This window comes from Ranitomeya variabilis, chromosome 1 (assembly GCF_051348905.1).
Source record: "Ranitomeya variabilis isolate aRanVar5 chromosome 1, aRanVar5.hap1, whole genome shotgun sequence".
Lineage (NCBI taxonomy): Eukaryota > Metazoa > Chordata > Amphibia > Anura > Dendrobatidae > Ranitomeya > Ranitomeya variabilis.
The window spans coordinates 502,710,580-502,732,468 of NC_135232.1; the positions used below are offsets into that span (position 1 = coordinate 502,710,580).

At 41.8% G+C, this 21,889-nt stretch overlaps 1 protein-coding gene across 3 annotated transcripts in view; it reads right to left on the reverse strand.

Moving 5' to 3' along the window:
• Window positions 1-21,889, reverse strand: part of NCAN (neurocan) — a 381,019-nt gene that overhangs the window by 137,903 nt on the left and 221,227 nt on the right. For 2 of the 3 annotated variants that reach the window (XM_077252478.1, XM_077252470.1), the window contains one exon: window positions 2,805-3,911. The exons of the other annotated variant lie outside the window; for it this stretch is intronic. In XM_077252478.1, coding sequence (XP_077108593.1) covers window positions 2,805-3,911 — 1,107 coding nt within the window. The remainder of the gene's footprint in view (window positions 1-2,804; window positions 3,912-21,889) is intronic. 3 annotated transcript variants of the gene reach the window in all.

Sequence of the window (21,889 nt, forward strand, 5' to 3'; positions counted from 1 at the left end):
TAAAAAAATGGTTTTGTAAATTTTGTTGGAAAAATTAGAAATCACTGGTCAACTTTTAACCCTTGAAACGCTCTAAAAAATTATGTATCCAAAATTGTGCTGATGTAAAGTAGACATGTGGAAAATGTTATTAATGAACTATTTTGTGTGACATAGCTCTCTGATTTAAGGGCACAAAAATTAAAAGCTTGAAAATCGAAAAATTTTCAAAATTTTTGCCAAATTTCAATTTTTTTTCATAAATAAACCCAAGTCTTATGGCAGAAATTTTACCATTAACATAAAACAGTATGTCATGAAAAGACAATCTCAGTATCCATGGGATACGTTGAAACATTCCAGATCTATAACCTTATAAAGTGACTGTGGTCAGAATTATAAAAATCAGCTTGGTCATTAAGGTCAAAATTGGCTTGGTCACTTTTTAACGCTGCTCATACACATGAAATATATGTCGCCAAGATTGTTTTTTGCATTGTGTAGATGGGGTTTATTTCACGCAGAAAAGAAAAAAGTTAGAGCATGTTATAATGCAACATTCCCAATCATCTTTTCTAAATTCTATATCTATATGTGTATCGACTATCAAATGATAGCTTGCTGCCTCCATGTGTTTCATATTTGGAGAACCCATGGCTATGACATAAGTACAACATTTTTGGATTCAGGCTCCAAAAAGTAGTACTTATATGAAATCTACATACAAGCCTGCCACATTTTGGAGATTTTGACATAAAAACTGATAGCACAGACACTTTATTTTTAATGTACTCCAGTAGTGCATTACTAGGCAGAGATCTACAAAGCTATTTTACAGTTTATGGTATTTTTCTCTAATTTTCAAATGACTGCGTTTTCACTGTCTGACATAGCTATTCCTACACATAACATTTATTTTGGGTGCACTTTATAGGAAACAAGAATAGAAAACCCCAAATTGTGAAGAAGTATTACTTTCAATGTTGATAATCTACATTCTGAATTATGGGGAGCCAATACTGTAAGCGCACCTGGCAATGCCCATTCTGAATCATGATGAAACAATGGGTAGACTGGAATCTGCACATACGTTTTCTTTCTTTTAGGAAGAAAAGTGTCTATATTACATTTGGGAACAGTAGCACATTGCTTTAAGTGAAATTTTCAATCTTCAGTGAGGCATTAGTATCATCAAGTTATCACTATAATAGGCCTGTCTGGGTGACTATAATTGCTGTTAAAAGGGTTGTTCACTTTTGAGGACAATTTTCTCTTTTTGTTTTACTTTAATGCATGTATTTTATGCTTGAAACATTTTTTGAAATTGTGTTTGCGAACATTTTTTGCATAGTTTACATTCTATAGCCTCTGTGTTGCACTGTCTATTGCTGGCTGTAGAATGAGCTAACTGAGAATCCATCAGTTGTGACAGTCTGACAGGAGAGTTTGTAACTCATATCCCTCTCTTTATGAGCTCCTATTAGCTGATTTCAGACCACATCAAAGTTGCAGGAAAACAAAAAACCTGTAAAAGCCAAACAGTGAAAAATTTGTAATGAAACCAAATTGCAAAAAATAATGTATAGTCTGAAAAAAATACACTTTAGTAGAAAAAAAATTGTCTTCAAAGATGGACAGGCCCCGACAGAAGACTTACAGACTTCCCACTTTAATTAAAAAAACAAAAACGGTGAACAGTAAACTTATCCTTCATCAGTTTTCTTATGTGCATTAGAAGGACTTCTAAGTCATGAAATATACGTACATGTCCCCTGCTTATCTGAACAAGAATTTAATATGCAGCTCTGTATATCAAAACCCTGTCATGGGCAGCCCAATCTCCAGACCTGAACCCCATTGAAAACCTCTGGAATGTAATCGAGAGGATGATGGATAGTCACAAGCCATCAAACAAAGAAGAACTGCTTATATTTTTGCACCAGAAGCAGTGTGAAAGACTGGTGGAAAGTATGCCATGAAAGCTGTGATAAAAAATCATAGTTAATCCACAAAATATTGATTTGTGAACTCTTCCTGAGTTAGAACATTAGTATTGTTGTTCTAAATGATTATGAACTTGTTTTCTTTGCATTATTTGAGATCTGAACGCACTGTTTTTTTTTTATTTTGACAAATTTTCTTTGTCAGAAAAAAAAATGTATTGCTTGGAAATCAGAGATAGGTTGTCAGAAGTTTATAGAATGAAAGAACAATTTATATTTTACTCAAAAATATACCTATAAAGAGAAAATCAGACAAACTGAACATTTTGCAGTGGTCTCTTAATTTTTGCCAGAGCTGTAGAAAGTGGCGGCAGCTATGGGCCATCAAGATTGTAACTCTAATGGTAAATGCCAGAGATTCCTTTTTATACAATCCATATTAAAAGGGTTTCCAGAACTTTGAAAAATTGGCAATGGTAAAGATATCAGTATATAAAGCTCCACTGCTCCAGTGGTTTCTACCAACACCAGAAGTGATGAAGTCCCATCCATTAATCACTTGACTTCTGGGGCAATTGATCAGCTTCAGGATCAGATGACTGATGGACAGAACATCATGATTTCCATCCTTGTTTTATGATCCCTTCCCTCTCCCAAATTTTGAGAAGTTCTCGAAAATCCTTTGAAGAAAATAATGTAATATCAATATTTAATATCAATATTTTAATAAATGAATTAGATGAAAAAAGCAATAACTACACTGTTATCAATAACTAAAATAATGACTTTGTAATGCAAGTTATTTTCTAGGCTCTGCATTCCACATGTATAGTACTGAACACATAACATTTTGTAAAGTGATATATTTGAATGCAATCTTACGTGGATGTACTCCCCTACTATCCTTCACATCACTGGAAACGGATGGGGATTCTGCGTGAAGTAAGTAGATTATATTCCTGTGTGGTTCTGTTGAAAGTTCAGTACCACTGTCTACCCGGTTATCAGATGCAACAAGTTTCTGAAGTACATGTTTTCCAGTTATAGCCATACTTGCTTCCTCCTGGGCAAGAACATTTTGTTTTGAAGCTGGTTCTTTTGTTGGTTTTCCTAAAGGATCTGATTTGCTTTGTTGGATGCCTTCTACCAATGTGCTCACTTGATTTCCTATGGGGGCAGATGTACTTCTTATTTCATTTCCCAGCTGAACTGGGATAGTTGGTAGTTGAATTTCATAGAATGATGAGGCCTCCACATTATTACCTATTCCCTTCATATTCTTCTCAGACTTTAAAATATTCTGGTCATCAAAAAGCCATGTGTGCGATGGAGAATTGTGAACATCTTCAGAAACAGAGTTTATGTTTTTGCTTATCTCCCGCTCGTCAGAGTCTTTCCTAATAATGGAAATTTCTTCAGAAGATTCTGGTAAGGACTCCTCAAGAAAATCTCTCCAACTGTTCTCTCTTGGGTTAGATTTCCTGTCTACAATATTTAATGACCAATCGTCTTCTTCCCTCTTAGGATCACCAGACTGGCTAGTTCTTCTTCTAGCTATGTTTTGAATTGTCTGTTGTGTTTTGCTTGATTTTTGTAGCTTCTGAATTGGAATATCTGTGGTAGAAAGGGCATCCGGTATCCAAGTATAAGCTACATCTGATTCTACAGCTTCACGGGTCACTGTATGTTGTTGCACCTCTTCAGTAAATGCCGAGACTAGTTTCTCTGAAGATAATACACTCATTTCCTTTGCAATTCCCATTGAGTGCATGGGTGTTACTGGATCACTGCCTTCTATTTTAAATCCATGTATTGTGGTAGATATTACACTGTTAGTGGTAGGCAAGGCATTATTAAATTCCAATTGTATTGTCTGTCCAAGCTCTTGACTTTGAAGTTCGGGTTTTATCAGCCTGAGGTCTTCCTGTGGCAAGAACACTGGACCTCGTTTCTCATTCCCTAGTGGAGTGGGGGCTGTTGCTTGAAGAGCTGTTGAGAGGCAACATGTCAAAAGGATAAATTAGAATCCTATCATGCTGAACGGGGATAGAAGCCATCAAACCAAGCAAGAAGCTGCTCTTAATTCAGCAGTCAATTCATAGCAATAGAAAAATTTAGATTTATCCATGCTCTGTTTCTATTTGGAAGCACACCAAAGATGCTAACAGGATTAGCATACTGACATGCCACAAGAACTTGGTTTATTATATGACAATGCAATAAATATTTATGGAATGCCTTTCAAATCTCAATTTCCACACAATTATGTATATGACATTTTGCAGTTACCTCTGCTGTGGTTTATAGCTGCAGTTCTGAAATTACTGGCTCTCGTAGAGACTATGTCATTATATTATAATGATAAAAATCTCTGCCTGTGTCTGTGCCAGACACTTCCCCAGGTGGGAGCTTGTGTGAGATATATCCCCTGCCCGTCTTGCCAGTCTGATTTACTGCACAACACGTTGGCTGTATGCTGATTTTCTTTTGCTTTAACTTTTTCCCCAGGAGAGATTGCACTCAAAAGAAGTCTACTTTATTTTACATAATTATCTTCATTTAGTAACTAAATGGTACAGAGAAAAATAAATACAGTAGAACAAATTTCAGCAAGATGATGCAAATAAAAGCAAATAAGAAATTAGTGACACTGTATAACACTGCTATAACAAGAGTTTTATAGTCACTGAACTTCTCCAGAAGTCGGTAAAACATATGAACTATGCGTGCAGTACTTGGAAGATGCCATCATTTCTTGAACAGATGTAGAAGGTCCTTGTGTCAAATAACTGAATTTTTTAAACTAAATGTAATGTTTGTCTAATCATACTTCTCTGTCTATGTGTTATCAGTTCACTGTAAGAATTATATACTGATATTTTAGTATTTACTTTTGATGTTAAACATGTTGCAAAATTTCTTTTTTACTAGTATTAGCCCTAATGTTTCACTGTTTTGCTCATTCTTTTTTTCAATACTTTTCATTTTGCTGGTTTGTTGCCTATTTAATTTCTAAAGTGTTGCTTATCATTAAAATAATAATAACAATTATTAAATTATTATTTTTATTATTACTACTACTATCATTGTAATGATGAAGCCATCATTCAAGTTATATCCAACAATAAACAGCCTATTAGCTAATAAAATAATGAAACAATTCTCACAAGGGGTTATTTATGTATATATTTACAGTACATACAGTGGCTTTAAACATTATTCATACTTTTCCACATTTTTTACACTTTACACCCACACATTTATTGGTATTTATGTGATATACTAACAAAAGTAGCAAGTGTTTATGAAGTGTAAAGGTAATACATGGTTTTCTAAGTATTTTAAAAAATTTAATCTGAAAATTGTGACTTGCATTTGTATTCAGCGCCCCTGAGTCATTACTTGGTAGGACCACCTTTCACTGTCAATATTGGTGCAGGTGTTTTGGGATATCCCTCTACCTGATTTTCTAGAGGCAGAAATGTTAGCCCTTCTTCTTTACATTCTAGTTTTGTGAGATTGGATGGAGGCGTCTGTGAACAGCAATTTTCATGTCTTGTCACAGATTGTCCATGGGATTCAGGTCTGGACTGTGACTGGGCCATTCACACATGAATTCGCTTTGATCTGAACCATCCATTGTAGCTCTGGCTATATGGTTAGGATCGCTGTCCAGCTGGAAGGTGAACGTACGATCTAGTCTCAAGTCTTTTGCAGCCTCTAATAGATTTTACTCCCGGATTGCCTTGTATTTAACACCATCCATCCTACCATCAAATATGACCAGCTTCCCTGTCCCTGGTGAAGAAAAGTATCCCCAGAGCATGATGCAGCCACCACATTTGATGGTAGAGATGATATTTTGTAGGTGGTGTGCAGTGTTACCTTTCTGACACACATAGCATTTTACATTTAGCCCAAAAACGTCTGCTTTGGTCTTATCTGACCAAAGAACCTTCTTCCGCTTGCCATGTAGGGAACACAGCCAGCATGTGGAAGAAGGTGCTTACCTCACACCTGAGCTAGTCATTGAAAAGGGCATAACATTAAAAAAACCATTAGCCATATTTTCCAAAGCCAGACCACAATAGCAATGCACTACAGTAGGCAGCAGATAAAGACGGGTGCAAAATACTGATGAAATAAAAATACTGATCAAATAATCATTGCATTGTACTATAAATGCACATGCATAAGGCTTGTATAGAGCGCCAGTTACACAGATACATGTGATGCACATTTTCTGGTTAATAGCCTATCGGTAACACCAATTAAATCATACAATACAATACAGCAGGCTCCATATACATTACACCGGGTATATAAGAATTTGTGTACTTGTATATACACCCTGCTGTATACATAAAAATGTAAGGGGGAGCTTATGTCTGTAGCAGCAGTATTCACAGACACAGTGTGAATACTGCTGAATACAGCTTCACCCACTTGCACGCCAAGCCCACCAGTGAGGTAAGCCCTGCCCACGAGTCAGTTCCCTTAAATCATGGAGATTTTGACATGATATGACAGGAAGCCAGGAGATTGTCCACCAGGAATCGTGTGACCAGAAGAGCAGCTAAGGTTACAACAGGATTTGGCAAAGCAAAGTAATTAGTGAAATTCTTAAACATGGCAGTTAGATCACATGAAAGGAACTTGCAAAGTAGTGGCCAACCCTTGCACTTGAATTAAAATGCTAATTTCTCATAATGCAGCAACAGATAAAAAATGTAAAGGTTTCCATGGATTTAGCTTTCAAAGACCTGTATGTCCATATAAGCGGTTTGGGGGGAATAGGACTTACTGACAGATATCCTTTAGGTTACATGTTTGCTTACTACCTGCACAGGAGGACAAAAGGAAATGTGCTGCACTCACTTAGATGTAATATTTGTTAGTATTTTTTTCTTCAGGAGGATAGCAGAATCTCTAAACCTTCCCTGCAGCTGTTTAGTGTGCTTAGCTCAGTTACAGCTTTATTCCAATATCATTGCCTGAAGCCTTGGGACGGCACAGGAGACTTTGAAGAGAGCCAGTTGTGGGATACCCAGATTAATCCCCTTTTCTGCTCCATATGCTGGTGTATATTTCAATAAGGTCATAATTATTTATCTGATGAAGACTTCCATCAAATATTCATTGGAAGGATTAGTCAGGACAAACGTATTGATTTGAGTAAGTCAATTTTTCCAGCATTCCTAATTCATTCATCTCTCACCACCATGTAACCTTCTAAAGCCCCTGTATCATTTTCACGCTATGTGACTTTTACTACTGGGAAATATCTGGTCCTATAAGGATGAAGAATTGTTTGTAATAAAGCTCTTATAGGAGTAAATTGTCATTATAAGTATTTATCATACCTGGGAGCTTTAGAAGCAGCTGAACTGTGAAGGCTTCCATGTAATTGTCCATAAAGATGGTTTAGGTTTGTCAGGGAAAAAAGTCATTATTGGCAGGACTTCATTAACCTGATGTTGTACATATCAAAAGGTATAAGCATGTCATTTGTAAATAGATAAAATGCTAACACGATAGAGGGAAAGAACTTCTTATCATACACTGTATTGGGAAATCTCAGAATATGTCCTGCCATTTGTAACATCGCCGTGAAAGCTAATAATAATCATATGTGGGTTAAAGGTACTCTTAACTGGATGGTAACGTAAGTGGCAACAGGGATAATATAAATGTCTATATATAAATATATATATGTAGGAAAAAATGCACCGAATTCTTAAGAGGCAATTAATGAATTCAGTGCATCTTATGGTGCCTTGCTCTGTGCGCCTTGCTAAAAATTGTACTCCAGTCAAGGACTAGAACAGTGTTCCCCAACTCCAGTCCTCAAGGCCCACCAACAGATCATGTTTTCAGGATTTCCTTTGTATTGCACAGGTGATGCAATTATCACCTGGGCAAGACTAAGGAAATCCTGAAAACATGACCTGTTGGTGGGCCTTGAGGACTGGAGTTGGGGACCCCTGGACTAGAAGAACATTTCTGGTGTAAGAAATGTCACCACTTTTGAAGAATTTGACTGGTTGGTGTGGCCACACCCCATCCTGTGCCCTCGTTTGCTCCACCCATTTTGACGGATGTGCCGGAAACTGCTGTGAAAATGCCAAAAGTCACCAAATTTTTGAGCAGTTTTGCAAGTTTCCAAAGTGTTTTACCAATTTTTTTGGCATAACCACATCGATGAAACAGGGCCATAGTTTTGAAAGGACTAGGGTTCATAAGTGGTTACATAAAACAGTATATTAAGCAAGTGTATTACATTAGAAAGAATCCTGCCTGTAAGAGGAGTGAGCTGTCAGTGGTCATAACTTACCCTGAACAAAGAAACATGTTTGTTCTGTGAAGATTGCTAAAATGTGAGATATTGTTATAATGCTTAAAGGGTTTTTGGAGGTTCACATAAATGCCTGTTGTCACTCCATGTACCAAATCCTGATGGTATAAAAATGTCACAATGTCAGGATTCTGCTCTGTTTCCAGCTTAAGTGGTCATCAAGTGACCATGAATATGCAAATTCCATACCAGCGTTCAGGTGCTGACTAGCTTCTTATCCATTTCTCTCAATAGAATACTGAGAGAAGCAGGAAAAGTTTTTAGTTGGTACATGACCTCAAGTATGAAAAGGGAATACTTGTGGTCATTGTCAATAAAGCAGAATCCTGACAGTGTGCACATTTCAAACTTTCAAGATATGGCAATCTGTAGTCATAAAAAAGCAACTGAAGAAATGTGGTGCCTGAAAAATCCATTTAATATTGCTATAATTTTTTTGCCATTGTACCCTTAGATTCTGGGCACCACCATTAAGAATTGGTAAACCATGTTGTCATTCCTGTGTTATTTCCTGACACCAGCAAAAGCAGAGGTGTCAGCCTGAGGGTAGTATTGCACTATTGAATGTTGTGATAGTAGAAAGGTCTGTAGGTGTGGTTGAGGTGTGTACATTTTGTTCCATGTTTTTGGTCCCCCTTTCGAGTGTGTTCACAATAAGCAATTGGGAAACCAAGATGTAAGAAATTACTATAGTACAGCTTCTGTTAAACCAAGTTGTGGATAGCAGGAATTGTTATAGAACCACAGAGATGTTAAAGCCTTGTGTAATACAACAAATAAATGTCTACACACTTTAAGATATGGTATAAAAAAGCCTTCCCAAGTCTCATAATGGCTTGTAGGTAAGGGCAAGAGCCATCAGCCATAATGGATGTAACCTGTCTACTACACCTGCAAGCAACTGTTCTTACTAATCTAGAGTATTTGACCACCATGTGTGATAGCAACTGTCAAGCTCTGTACTTCAGCTAGATAATGCAACTGTTCTGCTTTATATCGCTTAAAGCAACAATTATAACCAAGAATCCTGTGCCTCATTGTAAGAAAAATAATTATTCTTGCATTGTAGCAAAAATGTGATGTAACTTTTTTAGCTGTGTAAGCTGCCATTTGTATACCTCTTCTGTCAAACGTCTACTACAATCCTGTTCAACTCACTTTTAGATAAGGCCAATAATTGTAGCATAGTACACCATTAGCCCAAGCATTGCTACCATTATGCTCATTGATGCCCAAGATGTTCCTCATCTGCCTGTCATATAGGTAATTTTGCCAGGGAATGCTGTAGCCAACCAGATATTTCCTTTTAGTGGCCACATAGGAAAATGTGGCAGTATATGGCAGACATTCAGATAACTGACTTTCTATGTAAAAAAATGGACAGCTCAAGTTCATCAGAAATTTAACTCATAGAGGATGGACTTAAATGGGGACCGTCCCCTCATTATGATGTCTATATACCTACCAGAGTATAAGGATAGTGGTTTTCTTTATGAAGCAACCCATTTAAAGGGAATCTGTCAGTAGGACCAACCCTCCTAATCCGTCTAAATGGGCTTGCAGGTGATAAGAAGCTGAATAAAATGCTACCTTGATATCTGTGATCTGATGTCTTATTCCAGAGAAATTCATGTTTTACTTATATATAAATGAGCTGTTCCAGGCTGAGAATGTGCCTCCAGAGCTTATTTTAAATAAAAGGGAACATGTTTTAGGGCTGGCGGAACGCACCGAATAAATATAAAGTTAGTAATAAGGTGCGCTCGCAGCCCGAGGTCCACCGTGCAGAGATGGAACCTGCTGCTAGGTAATGGCGGCATTATATGGTGGTAATACTCCAGAATAAACACTGGTTCCCTCACCCGGTATGAACTGATGTGAACTCTGTTGCTTCACAGAGTCTCAGGGAAACAAAGGAAACGCTGTGTCCTGTTAGCAGTCACAGGGTGCAGCAGATGGATATAAGTGGGATCCCTGAAATTCACTCCCACTATGCTGGTGATTGATCGCACTCTGACCCTCGGTGGCTTTTGAGCCCGCGCTTGAGGATGTCCTGAGTCAGATGCTGAGATCAAGCAGGAGTTCCCACCCTACACTGACCGGTTGTCTGGACTAATAAAAGATTTACAGCACAGAGTGCGTACAGCTCCGCTCTGGCAGTGGCTGCTATTTGATGCAGTAATTCGTGTCTAGTGCTGGATGGCACAATCTGGCGCTAGGTAGCTCAATCACCCAAGTCCTTTCAACAACACTAGGGATGGGAATGATTAACGAGCTTTCACCAGTTTCAGTCATACATCCACAGACACACGATTTCTGATTTATACTAGCGCTTGGCCGAGCGGCCATTCGAACCTTTTATAGCTGTAGCCTTCCGGGATAGCTGTAGCCTTCCGGGACCTTCCTAGTGATCCAATCGGAGATGCTACAGGACCTGAGCATGTGACCCCCGACCTCCAATGAGAGGTCATCCCATGGGCATGCTCAGTGGAAGAAAAGCAGGACTTAGTCTCTGGAATGTCTGTTCACCGCTGATCAATGCTGGTTACAAAGGCTGAGCCTGGAAAGGCAGCTGTAACCAAATGCACAGTATCTGCTTGAGCCAGATGCTTGGATCGATGTCTCTGCTGAGCAGGCTCCACTGCGGCTGGAGGAGAATGGGAGACCACAGCGGACATGGTTCAAGATTCCCCCTGTGAAGTGGCGGGAACTCGACACTTAACAGCATGTCTATGGAATAATAATAGATGGCTTAGGAGGGTATGTCCTACTAACTCATTCCCTTTAATATAGCTGACACTTTACAATATCTTAATTTTGCCTTTCAGATTTTGTAGGGTCACTATATGTGGATGTATCAGCTCTGATTGCCTCACCATTAGATGATCACGGTGGCTCAGTGGTTAGCACTGCAGCGCTGGAGTCCTGCGTTCAAACCCCACCAATGACAGCATCTGCAAGGAGTTTGTATCTTATTATTATTATAGAGTCATTTATTCCATGGCGCTTTACATGTGAGGAGGGGTATGTATAATAAAAACAAGTACAATAATCTTAAACAATACAAGTCATGATGACTGGTACAGGAGGAGAGAGGACTCTGCCCGTGAGGGCTCACAATCTACAAGGGATGGGTGAGGATACAATAGGTGAGGGTAGAGCTGGTTGTGCAGCAGTTTGGTCGATCGGTAGTTACTGCAGGTTGTAGGCTTGTCGGGAGAGGTAGGTCTTCAGGTTCTTTTTGAAGGTTTTGATGGTAGGTGAGAGTCGGATATGTTGTGGTAGAGAGTTCCAGAGTAGGGGTGATGAGAAATCTTGTATGCAATTGTGAGAAGAGGAGATAAGAGGGGAGTAGAGAATGAGATCTTGTGAGGATCGGAGGTTGCGTGCAGGTAAGTACCGGGAGACGAGGTCACAGATGTATGGAGTAGACAGGTTGTGGATGGCTTTGTATGTCATGGTTAGGGTTTTGTACTGGAGTCTCTGGGCAATGGGGAGCCAATGAAGGGATTGACAGAGGGGAGAGGCCGGGGAATAGCGGGGGTTCAGGTGGATTAGACGGGCAGCAGAGTTTAGATTGGAGGGGTGCGAGAGTGTTCTAGGGGAGGCCACAGAGCAGGAGGTTGCAGTAGTCAAGGCGGGAGATGATGAGGGCATGGACTAGGGTTTTTGCAGATTCTTGGTTTAGGAATGTACGGATCCGTGAAATATTTTTGAGTATTATTCATTATTTATATTTATTATTATATATTATTTTTTAATATGTTCTCCCCGTGTTTGCGTGGGTTTCCTCCTGGTACTCCGGTTTCCTCCCACATTCCAAAGACATACTGATAGGGAATTTAGATTGTGAGCATCGGGAACAGCGAAGATAATGTGTGCAAACTGTAAAGCGCTGTGGAATGTGTTAGCGCTATATAATTATTATTATTATTGTTCAGAATGATATCTAGATCCTTCAACAAAGTACCATACTTTAATTCCAAAGGTTTGTGCCTTTTCCTACTGGCACTCAATTTAAAATGTAAAGAGTAGATCGCTAAATCATGTTTTTTTTTCTGTGTGCTTTTTACTCTGTAGCTGGAAATCGCCCATTCAAACAGAGGATAAGGCAGCACAAACCATTGTTGCTTCAGTTACATTCCACTTTCTCCTGCACATCTAAAGGAAATGGTAGAAGAGCATAATGTATTTTACATAGATGAAATGAGAATGAGCATAATTTTTAAAAACGTTGTTCGATAACTCGGTAATGAATTCATGCTCCGAAGACCTGGAGTATTTTACTCATTTGCCAAACCATACTTTATAACATAACCTTAAAAGCAAAGTTAATTTTTTGTCTTCATTTGCTATGTCAATACCATCTTGCAGCTACTTTATACTTGGGATAAGATAGTTTTAGCGTTCTGTAATCAGCTTTCTAAGAGAAAATTCTTTCCCATATTATCACTATTAATATTTCCAGACATAAATACAGTATGTGTAAATAATATATGAAGCTACGCACACCTTTGCATTCATTTTTTGATTGTTTATTTTCTTCTGAAATGCAAAATTAAGCAGCTGTATCAACATTGCATATTAAAAATGTCCAACTAATTTGTTACTGTAGATTTTGTGCAATTTCTTTACATAGCTGGCTATGACGCTGCTTCTAGGTATGGTGGGGCTAAATCTCTGCTTAACCCATTATCTACCAATGTCCTTTTTTTGGGACGCCTAATCTTTAGCTTCTAGCGACTAAGATTTTACAATTTTTATAATTAGGTCCAACTTTTGTGTTGTGTTTGTAAAATGAATGTTTTCAAAATAGGAAATCATGTCATTGTCATTTTTAATTGAATATTGGGACACCCTTTTCTGAAAAATCCATACTTGAAAACATTTTGCAAATTATGTTTCTGATTCATTAGGACCCAAATCATTAAAAATCTGTCAAAAAAAAAAAATGAAAATTGCTAATTTGGCAAGTAATGGGTTAACAGAGAGCCTATTGTCTTTGCTCTCCCCTTTCCTCTTCTTACAGTCCTACAGCATGTATTACTGAGCAGGATATACCCACAGAAGATAAGTGTGAAGTCGGGATCAGGTTTGCAAATTGCATATTAGGGGTCAGAATATTAGGAAATGAATGGAAATTGCATCCTAGAACCATTTTTACAATTAAAAAATGTAAAAATCATGTTTTCCTTGTCAAATGTGTCCATAGGCTTTAATATCTCTGTAAAAGATAACTATACCTTGGAAAACCAATTGTTCTTAAACCGGTATTGAAATGATCAAGGTTAGGGTAGAGAGGTGCGCTGAGTAATGTTAATTTTTTAATGCATGTCAAAACTGCATATAAGAACATCTTCAAATATGATTTCTTTATTGTTCATTTGTTTCTTAAATGAAAAGTTAAGCAATTTTATAAGTAGTATTCAGTAAAAATTTTCAATCATTTTGATGATGCAGAGTTTAGTTCTTTATCTAGCTCACTGCTTTGCAAAAATGTAACAAAATCATCAAAGCTTCTGCTCTCTGTTTCCTCTTCCTTTCTCTTACTGTTATAGTATTATCTCTTATATACGTAGCCGGAAGAGGGCTATACACAGATCTCCACAGTATAGAGAGGGAGAACGTATCTTAGGGATGGTAGAGAAAACAGGACATAAAGAGGGGAGGAAAGCAGCTGTGCTGATATTCAATTTCCAAAAAATTTGGGATGTAAAGTAAACAGGAATGCAATGATTTGAAAATCTAGATATTACACATATCAGAAGTTGAAAGTTAGACATTTTTCCATTTTGTTCCATGCTGTTGTGAAGGATGCAATATGTGGTTTAGTACCCTCCTAAGATAGAGATTATCCGGCAGCATATATTATTATAAAATCTCTATATAATGCATATAATTGATAGTGCCTTTCAATATGTATAAGACTTAAACTTGCATTTGTGGATTCTGTAGTGAACTGTGTTCACAGACAATGATTTTAGGGAAGTAGGGAAGTATTCCAAAGCTCATTTGGCAAGTAAATCATGAGCATCCAATATTGACCCTTGTCCCTTGTGTACATGAACTTCTCAAAAATCTCTGAATCTTTAAATGATATTATGCTCTGTAGATGGTGAAATGTTCAAAGTCTTTACAATTCTACTCTGACGATCATTTTTCTGAAATTGTTCTCCAATTTTAGATGCAGTTGTCCACAGATTGATGAACCACTGACCATATTTGCTTCTGAGAGACTCTGCCCTTCTAACATGCTCTTTCTATACACAGTCATATGACTTAGTTGAAAATTGACCCTCCAGCTCTATTTCATTATTGCCACTACCTATTCCAGCCTTTTGTTAACCATTCCTTACTTTTTCTGAATGTGTTGCTACCTTCAATTTCCAAATGAGTTAAGCTTTTCAAAAGAAATGGAAAAGTGTCTAACTTTCATCTTTTGATATGTCTCCAATGTTCTGTTGTGTATAATAAAATGTGATTATAAAAGATTTCCTAATCATTGCATTCTTGTTTTCTTTACATTTTATACATCGTTCCAACTATTTTTGGCATTGGGCTTTTATTAGTACTGAAAACCTCATTAGCCTGCCTACACAGACCACACATCCAGTCTATTTTATTGGGAGAGACATTCCCACAAAATAAAAAGCAGAAACTTGAAACAAGCTGCACCTCAGAGAATGGGAAAATGAATGAAAGAATGAACATTGCTGATTGATACTTATTATGATTGTATTAACCAACGGTAGCCACTAACAAGTAAACATATTCTTGGGTATGGTCAAAATAGTATATACTCTCATGTATAGCCAAATGAGACAGAAACATAGGTGATACACTAGGGAAGTTTTTACTACTAAAACAGAAAAGAATATGAAAAATAAGTACAGTGGGTACGGAAAGTATTCAGACCCCTTTACATTTTTCACTCTGTTTCATTGCAGCCATTTGGTAAATTCAAAAAAGTTATTTTTTTCTCACTAATGTACACTCTGGACCCCATCTTGACTGAAAAAAAAAGAAATGTAGAAATTTTTGAAAACTTATTTAAAAAGAAAAACTGAAATATCACATGGTCATAAGTATTCAGACTCTTTGCTCAGACACTCATATTTAAGTCACATGCTGTCTATTACCTTGTGATCTTCCTTGAGATGGTTCTACTCCTTCATTAGAGTTCAGCTGTGTTTAATTAAACTGATAGGATTTTATTTAGAAAGGCACACACCTGTCTATATAAAACCTCACAGCTCACAGTGCATGTCAGACCAAATGAGTCAGAATTGTGGCAAGGCACAGATCTGGCCAAGGTTACAAAATAATTTTTGCAGTACTCAAGGTTCCTAAGAGCACAGTGGCCTCCATAATCCTTAATACAAGAAGTTTGGGACCACCAGAAGTCTTCCTAGACCTGACCATCCAGCCAAAATGAGCAATCGTGGGAGAAGAGCCTTAGTGAGAGAGGTAAAGAAGAACCCCAAGATCACTGTGACTAAGCTCCAGAGATGCAGTAGGTGGATGGGAGAAAGTTCCACAAAGTCAACTATCACTGCAGCCCTCCACCAGTCGGGCCTTTATGGCAGAGTGGCCCAATGGAAGTCTCTCCTCAGTGCAAGATATATGAAAGCCCACATAGACTTTGCTAAAAAACACATGAAGGACTCCAAGGCTATGAGAAATAAGATTCTCTGGTCTGATGAGACGAAGATAGACGTTTTTGGTGATAATTTTCAACAGCAGAAAAAAAAAAACAAGGCAGCAACACTTACCTGTCCAGATCTTGGAACAAATGCACTGCAGGGTGCAGCCAGCCCATAAAGCAAGATGTTAGCAACACAGGTGCAAAATACCAGATCAACAGCCACTTACCACATACCGACTCCTGGAGGGGGTGACTGCCCAGTATAAAAGTGCACAATAAAGGTCCACATAGGGCATTGTTCACACAATGGTACTGCATAGTATCTGGTTCACAGCCTATTAGTCATGAAGCGCCCCCACACCGCCGCAGGGCCGAGGGGTACCCGGAGCCGGGCCTCTGGGTCTCAGTCCTGGGGTTGTCACGGTGGCTGGACCCGGTCCGTGGCCCTGTCTGTCAGTGGGGGACGTCCGGTGCAATAAGTGGTGTTGTAACGGTGCAGTTGTGAGGTGCAGGTCGCGGTAAATAACAAGGACACCAGGTTGCAGTCTCTTTACCTCTTTACTGAAGGTTTTGGAGACCTCAGTCCAGAGCGCTGTTAACTGGGTTGTCAGAGACCGGCCGGTCCAAAGGCACATCAGAAGTTCTCTTTACAGGTGGGAATCAGTGTCTACCTGCTAGCGCTGGGTGTTGTAGTTCTTCCCTGCTGAGCTCCCGGGATAGTCCTCACAACTGTTTCTGTCTGTCTCTATTGTTCGTTCTCTTCATCCTCCAGGTGATATGGTAGGACGCACCCGTATGACGGGGTAGGCCTGGAGTTCTTCCGGGACCCTAGAGTCGCCCCTCTCCCATAGCTGCCTCCGTTGTCTGCTTAGGTGTTAAGTGAGACAGCCAACCTGTGATTAGCTGTCCGGCCGTGGTTTGCAGTGTACTTAAAGTCTCTTACTTGCTCGGCGTTCCGGCCACCGACTGTTTGCGCCTCAGAAGGATGTTGCCTCGGTCTAACAGCACGACTCCTTCTGGTCCCAATACTTCTTTACTGTATTCCCGTTGTGCACTGGTTAGTTCTGCTCTGAGGAGTCTGCCAGGATCCCATCCCTGACAGGTCCTCTCACTAGCTCTCCCCAGTTACTTCTCCCTGTCTTCCTGTCCAACCCCCAGTTTTACCAGAGTTGTGAGGAGTGGCCTACTAAATAGGACCACCCCCCCTGGTGGCCGGAGTGTGAAGTGTGGTGTGAGTGTACCTGGTCAGAGAAACTCCTTAGTGCAATCAGACGTACCATAGCTCCCCATAGTGGCGGAGCCACAGTACTGCAACAACCAGGACTCTGGGGTGCTGCACTCCCCCCCGGTTAAATCCAGTACTCCGGGACTGGGAAAACAAGAACAACACACAAATTTTTGAAATAGCATAACAATTGAACATAACTATGCTTCCCTTTACGGGAGGTGAGGATTCTTGAACGTTGCAAAAGTTAGGTCATGCACAGTTTATGACTCTCAGTTCAGTGGTTGAAACAGCGGGGACCCCGGGTAAACAAAGGGGTCCCCCTTATGAAAGTTTTTGAGCAATTCACCGTCCATTACTCTAGTGTCCATTTAAAAACCTGTAACAAAAAGATATGCATACAAACATTTTCAATTAAATAGCAGCCCTTATCAATACCTCCAAGTTTTGTAGCGGAGGGGAGTTTGATTTTGAGTGCTGCGTGTGGACCTTCGCAGCGCAGGGGTTGCTATTGGCCTAACAGGGCCCGCTATGCTTGCTACCGCTGGTGTAGTGCACTGTCTTTTAACTACACCTCTAGTGAGTCTGGGTAGCACTGGCAGGTTGGGGCTCTCAGAGCTGCGGTTATCAACAGTGGGTACAGCAGATTCACTGATAGCAGAGGGAGGATTTGCCGGCTCAATGGTTGGCATGGCTTCATCAGGTAAGGCTTGTTGAGGTAGCGGGGCCAGATGATCTGGTACCACCATTGGTTCTGGTGGGTCCGGCTGTTGAAACATTAGAACAGGCACCGCGATGGCTTGGTTTATCTGAGTCCAGGATTGGGGAAAGTCACCAAGGACGGTATGGAACATCTTCTCCTTTTCCACCGGCGGGGAGATTTCTGGGGCCGTGCCCCTCTCTTTCAACTTATCGGGGCAGACCTTAAGGTGATCCCTGGATACCGCTGTCGAGGTCTCCCCTCTGTCCTTGCTGATGAGACAGACCTTTGTGTTGTCGAAGTCGGATGGCAGGATGGTATACGGTTCCGCTTCCCATTGGTCATCGAGCTTGTGTAATCTCCTCTTTCGTTTAAGTACTTGCTCACCAGGTGACAGGGGGATCGCAGGAGCATGTTGGTTGTAGTCCCTTTCTTGCTTCAGCCTAGCCTGGGCGAGACTTCTCTCTACACACTCCTGTACTTCGCGGTACCTTCGCTGCCTTTCTGCATCCCAATCTGCATCCGGCGAGGTATCTTCGGGTACTAGGACCCCCATGTCCAGATCAACGGGTAACCGACTAGATCTTCCTCGCATCAGGTACGCTGGAGTACAGTTGGTGGAACTTACTGGGATGTGATTGTACATATCCACCAAGTCAGGCAACTTTGTCGGCCACAGGTTCCGTTCCTCCACGGGTAAGGTCTTCAATAAATCAATTACCACTTGGTTCATCTTCTCGCACATCCCGTTGGTTTGAGGATGGTACGGTGTGGTCCTGATCTTCTTACACCCGTACAGTTGGCAGAATTCTTGGAACACTTCCGCTTCGAATGCAGGTCCCTGATCGGTCAGTACCTTCTCTGGGTAGCCATGGGGCCTACAAAAGTGTTGCTGGAAGGCCCTGGCGGCAGTCCTGGCCGTTAGATCCTTGACAGGCACAACCACCAAAAACCTGGAGTAGTGGTCCACGATGGTAAGGGCGTAGATATAGCCCGACCGGCTAGGTGTCAGCTTCACATGATCCAGCGCGACCAGTTCGAGCGGCCTTTTGGTGATGATAGGCCGTAGGGGAGCCCGCTGACTGTCACGGTCCTTCCTGCGCAGACTACATGGACCACACTCCCGACACCACTTCTCAATGGTTCTCTTCATGCCAATCCAATAGAACCTCCCTCGGAGCAGCTTCTCTAGCTTCCTCCATCCGAAGTGTCCGGCTCCATCATGGTAGGCTCCCAGAACAATGGGCGCATCTCGCCTGGGCACCACTATCTGCCACACCAATTCATGAGTACGTGGGTCAATGCTCCTCCTGCACAGCTTGCCATCATGGATAAACAGCTTGCTTCTCCCCTTCCACAGCTGTTGAGTTTCTTGTGGGTCGTCTGGGCCAGGGTGCAACCCAGCCTGCGTCAAGAGCTCCTTCACCTGACGGACCGCGGGGTCACTATCCTGGGTTTCTGCCCATCCGTGGTGGGGCAGGGGATTCAGCGTGGCATCCGGTTGGTTCTTGTGCCTGTTCTTCACATGGTGAGAGTTCTGAGTGGCTTTGGGGCGATGGAAGGCAGGCAGCTCCACCTCTTCAAGTGCCTCCGGGTCTTCTCCCACTTCTGGTAAATTGGGCATTCGGGACAGAGCATCGGCATTGGCATTCTGGTGTCCTGCCCGATATTTGATGGTGAAATCATAGTTGGACAGCCGGGCCATCCACCGCTGTTCCAAAGCCCCGAGTTTGGCAGTACCCAGATGCGTTAGCGGATTGTTGTCCGTGAAGACGGTGAATTTCGCGGAGGCCAGGTAGTGCTTAAACCTCTCTGTCACTGCCCAGACAAGGGCAAGGAATTCCAGTTTGAAGGAACTGTAGTTGTCAGGGTTCCTTTCCGTGGGACGGAGTTTCCCGCTGGCGTAAGCGATCACTCTTTCCTTGCCTTTCTGGACTTGAGACAGCACGGCTCCTAGTCCCACATTACTGGCATCTGTGTACAGCACAAATGGTTGGTCGTATTCGGGGTAAGCCAGTACCTCTTCTCCCGTCAGTGCCGACTTCAAACAGGTGAAGGATTCCTCCAGCTCTTCGTTCCAATCAAAGGGGGTGTTCCTCCCCTTGGTCTTCTTTGGTTGGCCCACCAACAGGTTTTGCAAGGGTGCGGCCTTCTTGGTGAAGTCCTTAATGAACCTCCGGTAATAGCCTACCAGCCCGAGGAACTGCCGGACTTCGTGGAGGTCACTGGGCTTTGGCCAGTCCTTAATCACTGTGACCTTGTCGGGGTCTGGGGCCACTCCTTCAGCGCTCACCACATGGCCCAGGTACTGCACTTTAGGTTTCAGCAGATGACACTTGGACGGTTTCACCTTTAAGCCAAAGTTGGATAGGGCTTCAAACACCTCGGCCAGGTGCTTCAGGTGGTCTTCGTAGGTCTTAGAGAAGACAATGACATCATCCAAATATAGCAGCACGGTTTCAAAGTTCAGGTGTCCCAGGCAGCACTCCATCATCCTCTGGAACGTTCCGGGAGCATTGCACAATCCGAAGGGCATGTAGTTGAACTCACAGAGACCCATTGGCGTTGTGAAGGCCGTCTTCTCTTTGTCCGCCTCCGCTACAGGAACCTGCCAGTACCCACTGGTGAGATCTAAGGTAGAGAAGTAGTTAGCAGATTTTAAGGCAGCCAGAGACTCCTCTATCCTAGGCAGTGGGTATGCGTCCTTATGTGTAATGCGATTCAACTGCCTGTAATCAACACACATCCTCATTGTACCATCTTTCTTTTTAACGAGGACTAACGGAGCTGCCCAGGGGCTACAGCTGTCTCTCACCACCCCAGCCTCCTTCATTTCCCACAACATGTCCTTGGCACACTGGTAATGAGCTGGGGGTACAGGGCGATATCTCTCTTTTATGGGTCGGTGATCTCCCGTGGGGATGTGATGTTTGATCCCTTTCACCTGCCCAAAATCTGAGGGGTGTTTGCTGAATATCTGCTCGTACTCGTGTACCACCCTGTAGGCCCCCTGTTTTTGATGGGATGGGGTAGAGTCAGTGCCCACATGCAATTCCCGACACCAGTCCTTCGAGGGCTCTGCAGAACCTTTGTTCTCCGCCAAGTTTGACGGGACCAAGGGTTCAGGTGTCTGTATCACATTATTATTGACAGTGAACAATTTGGCGAGCGTGGTATACTTGGTGAGGTGAACCTCTTCCTCCCCACAATTGAGGACACGTACGGGCACTCTCCCCTGACGGACGTCGACCACCCCCCGGGCTGTCAGAACAGTAGGCCTATTGTCTGAATATACGGGTTCTACCAAGGCCTGGTAGTCCTTACCCCTGAGGCCTATGGCTGCTCGACACCATATTAACATTTCACTCTTGGGGGGTATCGCGATGGGGTTTGAATCACTCACAGTGACACGACCAATCTCACCACCAGTCAGCTCTACCTGCTGTCTCTGCATCAGAGCTCTGATTTCCTTCTGCAGGGCACGTTGCTCACTGTGGCCAGCGGTTTCTGCCACCTGTTGCAACAAAACAATCACTTCTGCAAGACAATTTTCTATAACATTAGTACCAAGAGTCATCATGGGATTACATTCTCGGCGATCAATATCAACAATCACAATCCCTTGGGCTTTCAATTCCACCCGCCCCACTTTGATGGTGACCTCCTTATACCCCACTTGTGGCAACGGCTGACCATTACTGGCGATTATGGTGAAATCATCGTCAGGGCCACGAGTAATATCAGCGTCCTCCCAATACCGTTTGTAGAGCACGTAAGGTATAGTCGTCACCTGAGAACCGGTGTCCAGCAAAGCATTCAAGGGGATTCCATCAATCACTACAGGGAGAACTGGTCGTCCTCCAATATACTTGGTTCTCCAATGCTGCGGGCCTGACCGTCCTACTCCTGGGGGTTGGCCCTTTGCCCCAGGGGTTGCTCGTTTAAAGGACAGTACCTTGCAAGATGGCCCACCTGGTGACAGCGGCGGCAGATGGGTCGTCCATCCTGGTGGAAGCGATCGTCGGGCCGGCTCCTGGTCGGC